Raw genomic sequence first — 18,906 nt, 5'->3', positions numbered from 1 at the left:
GGAGTTTGGTTTGGTGAAATAATAGCTGGGGCAATTTTGGCCATGCACAGAACAGAAGAGACTTCACTGCTGAGAACTTAGGGAGCTCTGAAGTTGGTCAGAAATTTTGATGACTTACCTGTCCAAAGAGCCTTTGTGACACTAATCATAGGAGCATTTTGAGAGGATTAATATTGAGGAAAATGACAAAAACTGAGAGGAAATACAAGAGTAAGGGAAACAGTTATACCAGGAGTAGCATGTTAGTTGACTGGTGAGGTACCTTGATGGATTTGGTAAGACCCTTGTGTTCTCTGACACATTGAGGAAAGGAAGAATATGTGGAACAGAAAACACTGATGTCAATGTCAGAGCTTGAGTGGATCCATGTATTGTTCTAGCTTGTCTGAAGAGCATGCGATTGCCACTTTAGGTAGATGTTATGAGAGGTATTGCTATGAAAAATAAGCAGTGGTATTAAGCTGTTAAGAAGAAGACTAGAGCAGTGATACTGAAACAGAAATAAAATACTGTTGTCTTTGCATTGTCACATAGTACTCATCAACAGAAATATGTTGACAGTGCTTTCAGTCTTATTTGTGTATCTCATGCCAGGACCTCAGCACCACCCCCTGTATAACAGTAGGAAGACCTCTGTCAGCTATTTAGCTTGAAGAATTTGATGCATGTTGGAGAAAAATTGAGTGTGCATACATACTATAGGACATTCCTAGTTACACATTGTTTAAAAGAGCAGGCCTGAGTGTCTCATCTTATTTCCAAGTGATAAGGAATGTGCTAAACTTTTGACTTCTGTAGGTACCATTTTACTCCTCCACAGTGCTGGATTATGTACCATGTGATGGAAAAAATGTTTTTGCTCCACTGCACTAATTAACCAAGAACTGCTGTTCCCAGGGCTGTGTTGGCAGCTCTGCTGAAATCATCAATAGTGCTGCTAAGCAAGAGAGGAAGCTGTCAACAAAAACACTTGCTCAGTTCAGCTAGACTGAAAGAATAAAAGAAGGGAAGACTATTACAAACTTTGAAAAGACTTTCTGAGGAAATAAACTATATGTTAATAGGTTATCTCATATGAAGACCTGAGTGCATCAACTAACTACAATTTTTAAAATTACTAAATATTTTAAATATTTATAAATTAATAATTGGAGGCCTATTCTTATAAATTTTTGTAAAATAATTTTACTTTTCCTCATTGAGTTTTGTGGAAACAAACCATAGAAGGATAATATAAACATTGGTTTAAAACTTTTCTTATAAAATGGACATTGTTTTAAAACTTCTTTTATTCACTCAAGTTTAATCAAATAGGAAGGTAACTAATTTTTTAAATTCATAAAAATCACAAGACTAATAACAAAATTCACCAATGGAAATAATGTCCTTTTACATTGAAGTCTCATTTTATAAGCATGAAAGACCTTACTTTGATGCAGCTAAATGATATATGCATTGCAAGATACTGTCCAACACTGGTATATAAACTAGAGCATGTAACTTCTAGAGAAATATAAGTTACAAAGAGGATTAAAAATATTGGAATAACACAGTGACATAACAGATCTATTAGTATAATATCGGTCTTCTATTTTTTTAAATACTTACCTACATCCAAATATCAAACATCTTATATACAACATCTTTTATACAACATAAATATATGATTCATAAAAATATTAATAGATCCGGAAGCCCCTGGATTTTTTTCTATCTTTGACCCTGTTCTCAGATTTTGTAGACACATCTCTTTCCTACAAACATCTGTACCTGCAACTCACATCCTCATGAGATATGCCTTGAGATTCTGTTGGGAAAAGTTTTACCTTGGCTTCCATTTCTTCCTTATTTTCTCTTTTGCCAGGAAAAAAAAAAAAATATTTTAGTCAGCAACTAGCAAAGAATTTTATAGCATCAAACAAAGCTATTCCTTATCTTCTTTGCAAGTGCTGTGACTAATTTTAAATACCTGGGTAGTGTCAGTTGTTGAAACTGACTTACTTAGATAAGCATGTCTTGAACCTGCAGGTATTTACACAAGTTGGATAGGGATAATGCTTCTTTTCCCTTAGATTTTAGAAGGAATGAGCATTGGCTCAGACAGATTACATGAAACAGCCAGTGTCAAACATGAAGTTGGTGCAGGTATTGAACAGGGTCTGCTGATATCTGGAGAGAGAAGCAGGAAGAGTATCATGTTTTCTTCAAAGCGTGATTTTGATAGTGTTAAACAACTTGTGAGCTAGACACAGACTTGCTAATTAATTTTGGAGAAGGTGATAAAATTCTTGGTCAGCAAAATGAAGTCATGATCTTACTCTTAGCCAGCTTGTGGTTAAAGCATTTACAGTAGTATGTTGGATTATCAGGCTTAATCCCTTGCCTTGCTTGAGTGGATTTTTACCCATGCTTTCCATGCTCTCAAGAGATTTCCCTGGCCACAAAATGAAAGGAGAGAGATGCACAGGGCTTCATTTGTCCTCCTGGTGCCATTCCACTTTGTATAATTAATGAGTCATTCATTGAGGCAGGGTCCAGAACACAGCTGACACATCCTTTGAATGCTGTTCTAATTACTAGACTGGAGAGTGTTCCCCTACCCTTTTTTCCCCTCATCTGTCTCAGATGCGGTCTGATCTAGAAGACATCAGTGTTTGCAAGAGGAAATAAAAAAGCACCAGAGAAATAAAAGAGCCTTATCACATGACTAGGGTCATAAGATAGAGTGATGGTTTTGGATTTTTCCTGGCCTGGTGCATCAAGTGAGATTTCAGGGGATTTTTTCAAGATATTGTGATAACACGAAAGACGTGAGAATTCTATCTCACCTTCTTCATATGTCCAATCCTACAAAACTCTTAAACTGGATTGTTAAGTACTGTGTTAACACACACACCAACAGAAAATGGTTTTGTGAGAGGTGAGTTTTTTTAGACATATATGTTGAATCAGATATTCATTACTCAGGTGGTATTTATAACATTGATAGTATCGAAATCACCTTCTTACATTGATCAAAATTATAAATTTTGCTTAATGCTTAGTCATCTGAAGAGTTACATAGAACTTCAAAACATACAGGTCCAGATTTAAAACAAAAGAAACACATTAGATATTTGAAATTTAGTTTAAGCAAAATGTAAATGAGTCCACAGTTGAGATCCTGAAAATCCTTATTTTCCTGTTGTTTCAGTATCAGCTATGCTTTATATATAAATTAATGTATAGCTTGAATGTATTTAAGAGATAGACTTGTCAAGTTCTGTGAAATTTTGTTTTATATTAATAGTTTTTTCAGTGTGAAAATACAACTAGAAAAGATAGCTTTTTGCTCAGCATATCTGCTCCTTGCCCAAACTCATGGTCCTTATCCTTCAGAAAAGACAGAATTATGCTGGGTTTATCCCTGAGAATGGTGCTGTGTACAGATTGTTATTAAAATTCTGCAGTCAGCATCCCTTGCACAGTGAAAATTGTGACACGCACGCATGCAGCTTCACTCTGTAAAGGGTCTGCAGCGCCTACAGTGGTTACAGCAATCAGAGTATGGGCAGCATCCAATTTATAATTTAATTTATGGGTAATGTGGTTGCTGAAGAATGAAAACTTTTCCAGAAGTTTGTTTATTACTAATAATACATATGAGTCATAGAGAACACAGAGTGACTCTGACATTACTGGGAAAGTTTGCAGGCTAATGACTGGAAGCACTCCTCTCAATTGAAACTAAAATAATGAAAATTATTTTGACAGCCTGAAACTAAATGTCACATCTACAAAGATTCTTTCAGAAGAGAGCCACATCCTGAGAATGACTCAGCAAAGGTTGTATCACGTAGATGAAAGAAATTTTGAGAAGTACTCCAGACCTGAGGCTTCTCATTATTGTTGTTGCTACTGTGATTGAAGAAGCAGGAAATTTCATGACCCCATTCCCTAAGCAAATAATAGAAGATGCACTTGTTTTCAGGAGGGAAAAGAAAAAATTGTACTTAAGTGCTTGCCTAAAGATGTGTTTACTTTGGTCTCATCAATCAAAATTTAGGTGGTTACTGAGTTGAAACCAATGTTAGAAAAGTGGACAACTTTTCTGCAGCTTGTGCAGGAAGAAGGCTTTGCAATGAAGAAATGGTGCTTTTTAAAATATTTTATCTTGGTGTAAAACCCAGTTACTTTTAACAGATTTTTATACTATTAATAAATCATAATGTATAGAAATGTCACCATTGAGACTATATTCAGTGAGCACTTTCAATATATAAACTAACATAAAAACATTAAAATTATTATTGATGTACTTAACATGCCAATTTGTATGTATAAAAGAGAAAGTCACAACTGTTTCAAAAACCTATGTTGCTGGTTCTTAAATTTGGGGATAAATAATCTGCTAGTCCTTGTTTCAAAGAGATGGCAATTGAGAGTGACCACAGCAGTGGGTGGAAGTATGCGGTTCTTGCTGTTGGAACTCAAAATGTCTCTCAGACATTTTTTGGAGGTTCCAGGCCTTGGTCAGAAGCATTTTAGACCCTGGCAGGCAGCTGGAAACAGCTGTGATTTTGAGTTTGAGCCATGGAAGGAGTTACCAACTTTGGAGGTGGAACAAGCAGTCACAAAAGGTTAGATAATATAGTAAAAGTAGTTACAAAACAGAGGGGAAATTTTTTTAGTATTGTGCAGAGGGGTTTTAGCACATGTACAGGGGGGTTTTTAGTTTGTACATGGGGGTCAGAAGTTGTAAGATGGAGGAAAGTGGGCTGATCCTGTTCTTCCTCCTTCTTCTTCCTTGCCTCCATGTTCTTGGTGATGTTGGCATTCACAGATTGGTTTAGAGTAGAAAAGCACTTTGTAATATAGGTAGTAGGTATTGGGGGGAAACTATAAACATGTTATACGTAATATAACATATAAAAGATAGCAGCAGCCCTGGGCGGGGGAGAGAAGAAGCAGACAGCAGACAGAGAGGATGTCAGGGTGTGTGTGTGCCTCTGCCCGGGCTGCTGACCAAGCAGCCGCAGCCCGAGAAGACAATCTTTTAGATAACTCACAATAAACTGCCTTGAGACTGAGCAGCAAAAGCCTGCAGAGCTTTTCTTTGGAAGTGCGGGTTGGAGGAGAAATTTTACCACCACATGAGACCCCAGAGCAAGCCTGGGGTTCTCACATCTTATCAGAACCTCTCTGAATAACTGATTGTACCACGTACACATGCATAATTTAATTTAGATCTGCAAAGAAAACACTGTGGGTTTTATAATTAGAGGAAAAAGTAAGAAAAGTGAAGATATGGCACAAGACCAAGTTTTAATTTCTTCTTTTTTTTTTCTTTTAATTTCCATCTTAATTGAAGCATCTAGTAGCAGGAAGGTCCATTTCATTAAAATGCTCTTAGAGAGTGATCTGCACTCATTAGAGCCTACAGTAAAAATCTTCCTGACAACTTTGTACATGAAGGATGATTCTGTCCTAGTTAGAAATTGATTCATCTTGAAATGAGTTGGCTGTGAGTTCCTTCTGAGTTGGGGACAATTGTGTCAGCCATGTATTTCTGGCTGTATTTCCTCTGGAAAGGAAAGCAGTTGTATCAGCAATGTGGTATTCCTGAATTGTCATTTAATCTAGATAAAATTTACTCTGTTAACAGTTATATGAGTGCTTAAGTTTGAGTTTTCTCCTTAATGTTGTTTTTTAGCCTTACGAATTTACCCTGGAAGCTAAAAGGAACCATACACAAATCACCATGTAGCTGGAAGTGGCAAATTGCAGAAAAAGCAGTGGACTTTTCAGAATTGTTTTAAAGCAAAGATCACCATTTGGTTGTGTATAACCTTTCTTCTCTTTTTATTGAAGATGGGACATGGAACACAGAACCTCAGAAGATAGTTAAACTGGGGGTTCTGCCTGTTAGAAGTCTGCTTGTGATGGAGGAGACCATTTGGGCTGCATGTGGTGGACAAATTTTTATAATCAGCACTGTGACACATTCCATACAGGTAAGTGCTTTTAAAAGCATTGCTCACCTATTACGTTTCAGAGTATAAATGGTGAAATTTTAAAGATGAAAATGTGTTTAAGAAGCATCATGACTGGGAGCTTTTTATTGAATGTGGTCTCAGTTCTTTTAAATCTCACTCTCTTAGTTTGTAATTCTGCTCTTGTGTTCTCTGCTGATGTCTCTTCAAACCTTGCTGCCATTTACCCACTGGTTTCTGTAAGGTGCTTGGAAATTATAGAGTATTTGGGGCAAGAGATTGTCTTAAAAATTAAATCTGACATAAGGCAGCAGAGAAGTAGGTGCCTATAGGATTTTTATGTTAATTACAGAAGAAGGCTTAACTAAGAGACTGCCTTTATATAGTTAGATGTTACTTGTACCTTGTGATAATTTCATAATACAATTTTTCAGAGTTTTGCTTCTTGGTGGCCTACAAAAATTTTATTTCCATAAGAGCAGTTTCTGATGAATAGTCACGCAAAAGCTGGCTTTTTCAGAATGAGAGAAGAGTGTTCAAACTCACATTTCTGACCACATTTTCCAGAAAATTTTAAGCCCTTATTTCTGTCAAAATTACATCTTTAACCAAAAGAACATCTTAGTAGTCCAAAGTTAACAGTTGATGAAGCATCAAGAGTTCAACCTCTCCTTCAACCTACAATAGAGTGTTGCTGAATTGCATGATGTTTACAGCCGTGAAGCTTTTTCAACAGGAGTCATAATGAGCTCACAGCCTCCTTCTTTGTGTGCTTTGTTGCTGCATTTTTTTCTTTGATGATCATGTTTTCTCCCAACAATTGTCTGTTTGGTACAATTGATTCTGTGAGTCACTGTCATGGGTTTGCAGAGAAATAACTAACATCCTAATTTCCTCTTTTTCTGTGTTTTCTGAGAGATTTGTTTCATCTAATAAGATGCTTGGTTTGTATATTCTCTTATTTTGCTTTTCTTTAAGGCTTGTTTTGTTAGTATTTTGAATGGTATGATTAGGGAAAGATTTTTGGATGATTGATCTGGATAGGTCCTTTGTTAGCTTCACAGCCTCTGGGACACATGGTTGCTATTCTACAGACTTTGGTAAAATCTCTCAGAAAACAGTAAGAAAATTTCTCTAGGAAAATAGTAAGAAATCACAGCCAGGTTGTTCCTGTGTGAAGCTGGATACGTAGAGCCAGGTCTCTGTAAATAGGTTTGGCAAGTCTGGCCTAATTCTGTAACAAAGCTCTCCCTAAATCTGGTGGTATGGCTGCAGTTTGGGCCATGCTGGGCTGTTTTGGCAGAGGAGAACAAACACAGAGTTAAACAAACTTTGAGGGTTAAAGAAAGTTTAAAGCTTATTCTGTCATAATACAGTAAAATGTCATGGACTGCAGTGTTGAAAACAGAAGTTTGGAGACATAAAATAGCAAGTACTCTACCAATATCTCTCAGACACAGCAGTTTCATTTTTCAGCTGTTACTACAGATTTTCCTACAAAAGCATCACAGGAGGTTTCTTCTCATTTCTCAACTAAGCCATCTGTTGTATTCAGAGCTCAGGTTATTATAGGTCTGTTGCACACACAATAAGTGCTGCAGCAAGCAACATATAAGAAATGGTGCATATGGGTTGAGTAATGTTTTTTCAATATCAATAATTTTGTTCAAGAACATGATGATTTTCTGTATGTCTGGCTGAGGGTCATCTTTTTAATTTCACACAAATATTCATGGCCTAGTGTGTCATCTTCCCCATAGAATTGTGAATGAGCAATGATTCTCTCTTGCTTCTTTATGGGTATTAAGGCATACTGATCTTTTTCTCATCATCTCACCAGACTAAACAGGTTACTGATGTTTTCAGTTTTGCTGCCTACTTGTTTTGATAACTTCCTAGGTTTGTGTTTCAAAAAGTGATCTGCTATGTTGTCCTTCCCAGGTTCACTGGCAATATTGTTTCAATATTATACAATGCATGAGGCAATTTAAACTCCCATGTATATCAAATATTTTAACATCTGAGCTGCCTCTTCCTTACGGTGAAGAGCTGAATCTTTGCTATAAGGGGAAGCAGCAGCAATGAAATGTTTGCTTTCCCTCTGTGCTCTCTCTTGTTGAAAGTTTGTTGTAATGATTTGACTCAAGATCTTTTGCATTAACATGATCTTTGCTGTATCAGCATGAATCCAGGTGTTGCACAGGGCTCACCTGTTTCTCTTCCCTCTTCACTGAACTCCTTTATATCTCCATATACTTAATGTGGAGATACTCCATGTATACTGCAATGCAGCTGCTTGCTACTTCATTGCTACTGTCATGTATGCATACTATGTGCTCTGCATCAAGTACTTTATCTGTAAAGGCATCTGGCCTTTCTAAGGCCTTTAGATTTTAAGGCCATGTTTGTGCAAGTCCATGAGCATATTCAAGTCTATTTTTAAACTTGTCCTTGTGAGGCACTCTTTGCTTCACAGGTATCTCATATTTAACTGTCTGTGCATTTGCTAAGTGCAAAGTATGTTATCCTTGAAATCAATCTCATTCCATGCCTCCTTGCTTTGCTAAGATTTTTATTTAAGATTTTTTCTTTCTTTAATAATTTTTAGTAAATGAGCAGGTTTGGTATTGTGTGTATTGGATTTGGATATTACTGCTGCTTTTCTCCCCCATCTGATATGAATAAGACTCTCAATTCACTTGTTCTAATGATATGTTACTGTAATAAAATATTTTAGTAATGACTTTTATTGGCACAATGCCCCAAACTGGCACAATGCCTCAAGATCCTTGGCAGGGCACACATGAAAAATGCATCAATTGCTGTTATATATTAATTACATACTCTGATCCTTTTTCTGTGAAGAAGAAATTTGTCACTTAGTTTTGACCCTAGATCTGACAGTTGTTTTGCTGTTGGTTACAGACCTACATCTGATAATGGTCTCTGGGCCTGGAGCTCTTTGTGCTCTGCAAAGGCAGTTTGTGCTTGTTTCAAAACTTCAAAAAGTGCCAGAGTATTTAACAGAATAAAGTCACTGGTTGAGTGCCACTCTATCCTAGTCTGTTTTGTCTTGTTTTTAAAACTTTGCTATCTATATAGGGGTTACACTGAAATGTTAAGCTGAGTAAACAAAAATATGGAAATTCCAACACATGCATGTGTGTTGCCCAAGTGTTGTAACTTCTTTAAAGCAGTGAAAGACATTTGTTTGATGTTGAAGGTAATGGCACCCATTATCCTCTTCATCTGAAGCTGAAGAAATTGTGGTTCATCTCTTGGTGCAGCTGTTTGGTGTAAGTGAGCACTCCCTTAAAAGAAAGGCTCTGCTGTGTCCCACACTGCTGGAACACTGGTGAGCTGCATTGGGCTGTGGCATCCACAGTGCCTTCTGCAGTTCCTGTGCTGCTGTAGTTAGAGTGGGAGAGCCTGAGGAGGAAAAGCCAGGCAAGAGGAATGTAGGTATGAATACTGAAAGAGAAAAAGAAAATTAATTTAATTCTTTTGATAACAAAAGGAATAAGACATCTTTGTTCCTTTGTATCTGTCTTTCTTGTAATCGAAAGGAAAGAAAATTAGAAGTAAAAGACCAGTTCACAGGTTTTCAGATAGATGTGTAATTGAAACATGTCCAAGATATCCTTTATGCATAAGAAGGTGCAGTTTTGGGATATGTTCTTGTTCCATGTTAGAAGACCCTTTCAATGAGAAGAATAGGTCTTTCTACAGGTCTTGTCATGTTTGCAGTATACAGTTTTACTTCAAGTGGGTCTTTGTGTTCCAGCAGACAGCTGTACAAATGGCAGGACCGACTTAAGTGGGAGTATTATGAGCTGGCTATTAAAACTGGAATGTGGCAAAAATGCATGTGTAAGTTGTTTTCAGTGGTACCAGCATAATTGTCAGCTGTGGTTGGATCACTCCAAAGAAAATTCTTTTTTTACAGTCTTCTTCATTTTTCTTCTAATTTCAAAGAGTGTAAGTTTCTGGTCAGGTTTGCTTTAGCATCCATGGTCTATACACTAGAAGTTCTCAAAAGCAAATTAGTCACCAGTGTAGGGATGTATGAGTCTATAAACAAAGTAAATAGTTTAGAATCATCTTTGCAATGGAACATGCATGATGAGAATATCAGCAAATCTAGTCATAAGGACTGTTTTTGACTTTGAAAGGTGCTTTTTATAGATAAATTCTTCTGTTGAATAAATCTTATGATTTTCAAGTTGTGTATATAATTTGGCAATGAATGAATACTGGTTACTTGAAGAAAACAGTGAATATACATGTGCCTGCCAGCGTTGCTTACCTTAGGTTCTGCAGTGTTATTATTCAAAGAATCAAAAGGTAACACTCAATAACTGAACCACTGCCTGACAGCTGAAGAGAAAATTCTGTTCATTTACTAAAAACTGAACATTTGGGGAATAATATTAACAAATGAAAAACACAAGAAATAATTCCCATTATTGTTAAAAAGAAAATTTCTCAGTGAAAATAATATATGCAGTAATAAAGTATGAAAAACCCTAAATGCTTACTAAGCATAACACCAAAAGTTATTCTTTGTGGTAATCCTGAATTTTTATTCTTTTCTCTGATCTTAGCCTGTTAGTTGAATTTTGATGGAAAATTTGGACAATATATCTATAACCCTATTATATTTAGATTTTAATTTTAAAGAAAGCCAAAATGAAATTTAATTGTAACACCTGGAAAATTTAAGTATATTTCACAAGGAAAGAGGAGGTACTTCTGCATTTTATCTACAAATGTAATAAAGAATATATAATACTTTAAGTGAATATTAGAGCACTTATTACTTCACACCCCTCAAAGAGAGATTTTTATCCAAGGAAAAGTTTGTCATATACTTAGCTAAGTAAAGTTTTGTATTTATCAGACTGGCTTTCTGGTAATAGCTGGCACAACAATAAAAGGCTATGTTCAACTTCACAGTCTTCTTACAAGACAAAACTGGGAGGAAAACAATCCCTCCTTCTCGTTAATGATTAAGAAACTTTACTACAGCTTTATCTGACATGTTAATAGAGACATACAGAGAGAGAGGTTTCTGCCTTACTGGAGCCAAGTTGTAACTGGAAAAAGGCCTGCCTTCAAAATGTTATGTTACTTGTATTTAGAAAGAGGATTTTGACTTTTATAATGAGAAGCATCAATTCGTTGAAGGACAGAAAAACAATATAGCTAATACTTGTGAAATTCAGAAGCATCAAAAACCAAACTACAATATTAAGGCTGACATAGTTATGTGTGTAATTGAGCAAATAATTGTGTGTTTATATTCTTAAACACTCTACTTTCTAAATATGACTTTTTATTACATTCTTGTTATTCTTGTTATGAAAAACCCCCAGCAGAACAAAAGAGAAATTTTTTTTTTATTTTTGAAATAGAAGTTCTTCTGTAGATAAAAGTACAGCTGCAGTAGTTTTCCCAAAGGAGTATAAATAAAGAAATATGAAATCCTTTTAAGTCTGAGCTGTTTTGGGCTTGCCAGCCCCTATCATTCAATATTTTTAAAAACCAGAAAATCTGAGTTACTCTGTTGTTAGGTGGAGCCCTGGCTCAAGAGCTGAGAATACTTCTATACTGATGATGATATCTTTCCAAAAAAAGTCCCAGGGAAATTAACACATCGCATATGGCTATCAGAACATATCCCGAGCAAGGCAGAGGAAGCTTTGTCCCTGTCAAAGAGGATGAAGATACGGTGCTTACACTGAAAAGTTGGTAAGAAAGGTTGAGTGATATCCTTGACTTGCATCTCCCCACAGAGCCCTTGTGTTTCTTGCAGAACCATTTTGAAGCCCATCAAGAGGAAGGGATGGTAATTTCTCACATGGCTGTGGCTGGAGTGGGAGTCTGGATTGCCTTCACATCTGGATCTACTCTTCGACTGTTCCACACAGAGACACTGAAACACCTCCAGGATGTTAACATTGCCACACCTGTTCACAATATGTTGCCAGGTAGTTGAATTGCATCATATGGTGATTTTTTTGTTTTATCACTGTTGTTCTCCAGTGCTGTAGATTAGGCCAGAATCAGAAGGTTCATCTCAGACTTTGAGTCTGGTAGGTGTCTCCTGACTATTTGCTTTAGTAAGTTATAGTCCATCTCCTGCCCAGGTGAACAATGTGTGCAGTGAGCTGGTTGAGTAACAGCTCTTCTCCTTAGAGGTCATCAGTGTGATTAGATAAGCAGGTGGATTCTTCTCTTTGGTCGTATTTTTTGTGTGACTGTGAAACAGTTGTTAATGTAATCTGTAATGAAATTGTGTTTACTTTGCAGAGATTAGCATTTGCTTTTGGAACCATAGAATCAAGGGCATGATAAAATCATTTTGCCTGGGATCTGGACCAAAAAAACACTTGCTTACTTTTAGTTATATCAGTAGATCCAGTGAACTCTGAACCATTCACATGCTGCCATTTTGGAGTGTGTTCAATGTTTTGCTCACCAGAGCTCTAATTTGATGAATTGTATGATTTGTTTAAGATCTAACCTGTGGTTGTTAGAATAAAATTTTAAAAATTAAATTTTTTTACGTGTTTTAAGACAGAAGCTGTTCAATAGGCAGTTGAAATAGCTTATCAGTTTAGCAAGTGGATGACAAGGACCTCAGCATCAGCAAGCACATCAGGTGGGACCTGGGACTGTGCTGGGAGGACAGAGACAGAAAAGTGGTACTGGCATGGCTGAGCATGAGATATCCATGAGTGGACAACCATTCTTTCTGTCTCTCCCTGTTTGTAGACTGGAGTAGACCAAGCTTCTGCAGTTTTTATGGGCAGTGTGTGTGCCAGGTTTATTGCTTAGTTTTTCTAGCTGGAACCAGTTCTTCCCACACAGAGATTGCATTTATATTCTCACATGAGTTAGGTATAAATCTCACATCAAAAATGTTTCACTTTTTCAGTATCTCTCTTCTTACCATGTTTTCTTTCAGATGAAATTAACTTTACAATAAAAATCCATTAAAAATTTTGTCTGTTTGTCATGTTCTAGGCAGGGTGCTTTTTACATATGGTGTTTAGCCATAGCTCCAGCACTGAACAGCAGCAAATCACCTGCCTTTAAATAGATCATTTGATTGAATTCATCAAAACTGTGCAAAGAAATCAAGATCAGTTGTAAAAAGATTAATTTTTTAATCTATGTTCTGCTGTTCATAGCAGGGGGGAAAAGAGAAGTAAGACCTCCCTTATACATATTTTCTGAATGTAAAAATATTAAAAAATTTAGCTTTGTGTTCATTACCATGGCAATAAAACTGCTGATATAGCATACCATTATTTTTGTAAAAGAGTTTTAGCTAATTATAGCTCCTTGGTGTCATTCCTACCCATTTATTTCCTTTTTTTTCCCCTCAGTGTCTTCACAGAAAGCACACCAGTGAATGGAAATGGAAGTCTATTTTGGGAGTAGGACATTATTATAGCAAATGTTCAAAGGGAGACTCCTTTCTTAAAATGAACTGAATTTCAATTATTTAGCAGCAGCTCTCAGGCCTGCTTATATGATCTCAAAAATGCCGCAACAAAAAAAGCTAAAAGAGTAGTAGGAGGTTTACATAATAAAACAGTTTCAGAATAAAAAGGAGCTAAAGAATCAAATTCTGTATAGTATATATTAAGATAAAAAAAGGATAAAAAAACCAACAAAGTGAAACTGAATTACAACATGGCAAAATAGCTGTATATTTACAATATATGTATTTGCCTTCATGAGAGATTTTTATGATGTTTAGTTTTAAAGGAAATAGCTCTGTTAGCTTTCTGAAATTCAACAGAAGTTCCTTAATATGCAGAAATAACAGATAAGTAAAAATTCAAGTGGTGTTGAAATGAGAAAAGAAATTTGTGTAAAAATATTGCTAAGAGTCTTAAGAAGAGAGATATAAAAAGGCAAGATCTCTGTATAACTTTGAAGACGCTGGGCTTCTTTTCCCTGGATTTTAGAAGTAACAAGATGTATTACTGTCCTGATAGGCTACCTAGAGATGTCTTCACTTAAAAGTAATGTAAATAAGATGAATGTTGCTTCATTAATTTAATGAATTTTTTTTGTTGTTATATTGTACAAGTAAAAGAAAAATTTAATATCATTGTTAGGAATGATTACTGTGAGTTACAGTACTTAAAAGATAACTACAGTAACTAAGCAGAGTAGTAGGGTCTCATAACCTTAATAATGAGTTCTCATAGCAGTAAATTTCCTCAATTTTGTTCTTAAGAGAAGACAGTTTAAATATCACAGCGCTCTGTCTTCTAAAGGACAGAATCATAGGGGAGTGAAATGGCACAGAAGGCAATTGTCCTTATGATTTGGTGAAGTTTAGTAATGCAGAAAACCAGACTGAGTTTGGCAGATTCTTTTATCTGCTGGAGGTAATTTTAAATCTGGGTCCACTTCTGAGTATTGGAGATTGGAGGGCTCTCACTTTCTGGAGCTATGGAAAGTTTGTGTGTAGGAATGCAGGACTGGAAATGAAACCAATATCACAGAAGGGACTGTGGGATAGACATTTAGTCTAGACTGATCTGCACTACCTTTACTTCATATGTCATCCAAAATATTTCTTAATAATGTATAACAAGATTATGTTCTGTAACAAAAGACCAAATGCCGTGTGAGAAAGGAAGAGAATGGTTGAGAGAAAGAACATAATCATTGTTATAGATCCAGCTAACTCTTATTTCATTGTCTAGTTCACTGTGGATTCATAGTACAGCTGGATTCATTTCAAGGAGCCCAAGCACAACTCTGCTATCTTAACAGAGGGCATACTGAGTAGCAGAGAAATCTATTTACATTTGGAGACAAATAATCACACTTCGCTAGTGCAATATATGTCATTTGTAGAGCAAGTTTATGCTTAAATTTTGTGATCTGTATGTGAAGGGTGAAGAAAGTTAGTTTTTCACCAGCCTTTGTCACAGCTCACACCAAAAAAACCATGTACATGAATAGACATGTGTTTTTTCATAGTCACAGTCAGTATTCTATTAAAGAACATCCTTAAACATGTTTTTGCCCTCAGCTCTAAAAAAATTTGCCCTTTTAAAGAGACTACTGTAATTACAGTGACCTTGATACTTTATTGCTCATATGGATGATGATAGGTTACCTGTTTAACAAAGAGATGATTTCTGCTTAACTTGACATATTCTGTTTATATCCATATATCCTCTAATGGCATGTGTGTTCCTGGAAACAGATGGCAAAAGCAAAGGAAAAAAAGTGTAATTTCCTCTCTACAAAAAAATCAACTCTGCTCTGAGGCTTTACAGCTTGCTTTTTTCCTACCCCACCAGATGCCAGACCATGAAATGCAGTTGCTTTATGATTACTGTTGGGAAATGATAAAATGATGAGAAAACTTCAGGTCAGCCCAACAGGTCTGTACAGTGGGCTGGTTTTTTACATTGTAGGAGCAGCATGGCCATGTAAGAGGATATGGAGCAATGTACTTGCACCTAATTGGGGTTGAATTCGGATCTGTGAGGATTTATCCAGCTCTGGTGGTTGTTGTAATGGAGACCTGAGAAGGGTGAACACAGAGTAGACCATACACTTTATTATTGGCTTCAGTTCTTGTAAAGTCAGGATCTTGGTCAGATTATTTTACAGGTTTTAACAGTTTTTCCTCATTGGGATAATGTGATCTAAAAGTTGCTATTTAAAGATGAGTATTTTATTGCTTTTGGAATATGTTTATCATTCTCCCTTCTTGTTAATTTGTCTGCTTAATGTATATTACATTCTGGGGAATTGGATTGAATATTTCCCTCTGAATTTGAATTATATCAAAACAAAAGGTCAGAAAATAACAAAGATAAATATAACTAACAAATAAATTAATATTTTAAATCAGTATTTTTAAATCTATATATATATATAGTTGTTTTATATTATTTAAAGTATCTTCTCAGATGTCAATGTTTCCTGCTTTTTCAAGATTTCACAGCAAGCACTTTTTGTTTTGAGCTCTGTAGCTTTTTCATGCTTTAGGTTGTGCTCAGTGTTTAAGAATTTAAGTTGCTGGCTGATAATTTGCTGGTTTTACGTATGGAAACAGTAACACGTATTTGCCAGGTAAAAATTATTGTCTAAAAGTTGTTTCAGGTTTGAAGTATGAAATCGTGAATATAATGTCATCTTTTAAATGCTTAAAAAGCATTAAAGTTCTAAAAATAGAAGCATCTTGATTCTGCAGGGGATTGAGAGGCAGCAGTGCACTTGAAGCTTTTGATAATATTAAAAGTTAAAAAATTGTACTCAAGTATTTGTGTAGTTTGTAGAATAAACTCTAAGTTAAGCTAAGCTTGTACCTTAGCTTGCACTTGCTGTGGTACAGGTGATAGGAGAAGACTCACATGTCATAAATAAATTGAGCAAGCCTGAGCTCTAAATCACAGAATTCAGATACTGATTTTTGGAAATTCCAGAACACAGAGGTATTTGGGCATTATTTTGGAACTTCTTTCGTGCTGAAGGAGTGCTATTGTGTGCTTTGTTTTGGAAACTAAATTAATCCCACTAATATGTCAAAAAAAGCCAAAACAAAACAAAACAAAAAAAAAACCTAACACCAAACTAAACTAAACAACAAACTCATTGAAAAGGCAAAAAATATTCAAAATATTTGTAATTTGTGTACAACATAGAATATCCTTGCTCATTTAGCTGAGCAGGGATGATGCGTCCTACCAGCATAAACATGTATAGCTCATGGAACTCAACGTAGTAGTGTCTGAATGTCTGCACAAGTAGATGGAGCCTTTTAAACTTATCCTTGTTACACCTGACCAGGATGACCCAATCATTGTGCCTTTGGGGTATTTTAGGATGTGCTTTTAGGTAGGCAGACCTTGGATTCCAGATCTGACCCTGTGTGAGTTTCTTAAAACACACCATTGCTGGGTTAATACTTGGTTTTGTAAAGTTCTGTGAGGGAAGACTTGTGGTCTGTCTCCTGTTTTCCAGTCAAGTGCTTTGGGTGACTGTCAAGCTGCTCCTTCCCTGATTTCCCAGTGAGTCTGTAATTCATATTCTTGGATGCAAATTAGCTCAGCTTCAAGGGACAAGACAGAAAATGCATTCATTTGTGAAACACCATAATTAAGATCCTTCTCCAAAGTGTTGAACATGAGGGTTTACTCACGTTAAATCAAACATGGAATTCAAATTCTCGACCTACTGATGAAATGATTCACAGTTTGAGAGCTATGATGAAGATGGAATGACTGCTCTCTTACATGTAGAGTTAATAACATATCCAAGAAAGTGTATGTTTTGAACCTGAAATTCTTCGAGCTTCAAGCAGAGTTTAAATGCTCCTCCCCATAGACTTGGGCAAAAGTTTGGGCAGATCATAGTTTCTGTTTCTGAAGCTTGCCAAGACCATTTTTAAAATCCATTTAAACAGAATCAAACATATTTTTAGTCAGCATTGCAAGCAAAAATTACTTTGTTTTCACTAGAAAAATAGCAATCCTGTAAATAGTGTTGTAGAAAAGCATAGAATTATAGAGTAAGTTTGATTTGAACTTACTCTGGAGGCAGTCTTGTTCATCCTTCATAAAGAAGGCCTAATTAGACCTGGTTGTTCAAGGTCTTGTTCAGCCAAATTTTTAACACTTCTGGATAGGATGGAGATCCCACCACCTCTCTGAGCAACCCATTGTTTTTGACCGCCTTTATAGTGATGCAGCTTTTCCCTGCATAGAATACAATTTTCCCATGCTCTAAATTTGAGCATGTTGTGCTTTATCATATCACTGTGCACATGTGGACAGTCTTGTCTGCTGTGCATCCTTCCATCAGGGTAGTTGCAGACAGTACTTCTTGAATACTCCAGTCCCCTGATCATCTTGGTCAGACTTCTTCCAATATGCCAATTCCATTCCTGTATGTGGGGACCCAAACTTAGGCAGGTGGACACAGCACTTCTGATAGAGTTTCACAGATTAAAAACTAGGAGAAAAAAGTAATCATGAGCAGGCTTGAGTCTTGAGTATAGAGTGTTACTGAGTATTGTGAACTGAAATGCTTTTCAGTTTTATATTGGGAATATACAGACATAGCCTATTCATAAGAGCATGTTTGTAGAGACAGTCTGTGTTTACCTTTAGATGCTGTGGTTCAGAGATTTAGGGTAGAATGTTTCAGAAGTTCAATAATATTTCAATTGTCATGTATGTAAAGTGTAATTCCATAATCCAGCAAAATATTTGCCTTGCAATGAGTGCTTTGCTGAATTGAGATGGTACAGCTGATTGTGTTTGCCTGAAGTTGCTTTGACCTTTGGGTCATCACTGTTCAGTAACGGAGCACTTGCCAAATTCCACAGGGCAGCAGCGTGTCTCTGTGACCAGCCTCCTGGTGTGCCATGGGTTACTTCTGGTTGGAACAAACCTGGGTATTATAGTAGCCTTACCAGTGCCACGCTTGCAGGGGATTCCCAAAGTAACTGGTGAGTGAAATTTCTCAAACTATTGAGTACTGAAGATGTCACTTCTCTTCTGCCAGTAACTTAAGTGAACCTTCCAAATTATATGCATTGTTTAGACAAAAGTTAGAGCTGTGTGATGAAATTATACTTGTTGTTCTTTCCAAGCTTTACAATATTATCTAGATATTTATCTCAGTTGTTTGAGAGGGGACACTGTTTTTCTTTAAGACATAGGCATTAATCCTGTTGGAGTACAACCCCAAATATATGAGGATGAGAAGAGAATGCAGAGAGTCTTATTTCCAGATTTAGGGAAAATAGTTACATTAGGTTTAGAGACACAGATATTTAAAAATGAGCATGTTGTCTAACTGGTTTTTTAATAAATTGATTGTGTCCCCTTTTCCTCCAAACTGGAGACTTGGAATATATGAGAGTATGTATTTCCTTTTTTTA

General features: G+C 36.2%; 1 protein-coding gene across 6 annotated transcripts in view; it reads left to right on the top strand.

The window, feature by feature from the left end:
* Positions 1-18,906, top strand: part of ARHGEF10 (Rho guanine nucleotide exchange factor 10) — a 123,285-nt gene that overhangs the window by 98,132 nt on the left and 6,247 nt on the right. For all 6 annotated transcript variants that reach the window (XM_021551229.3, XM_021551228.2, XM_031504434.2 and 3 more), the window contains 3 exons: positions 5,851-5,993; positions 11,788-11,962; positions 18,349-18,471. In XM_021551229.3, the coding sequence (XP_021406904.1) occupies positions 5,851-5,993; positions 11,788-11,962; positions 18,349-18,471 (441 nt within the window). The remainder of the gene's footprint in view (positions 1-5,850; positions 5,994-11,787; positions 11,963-18,348; positions 18,472-18,906) is intronic.

The sequence above is a fragment of the Lonchura striata genome, chromosome 3 (genome assembly GCF_046129695.1).
Source record: "Lonchura striata isolate bLonStr1 chromosome 3, bLonStr1.mat, whole genome shotgun sequence".
Classification (NCBI taxonomy): Eukaryota; Metazoa; Chordata; class Aves; order Passeriformes; family Estrildidae; genus Lonchura; species Lonchura striata.
This window is presented reverse-complemented; position numbering and strand designations above follow the sequence as displayed.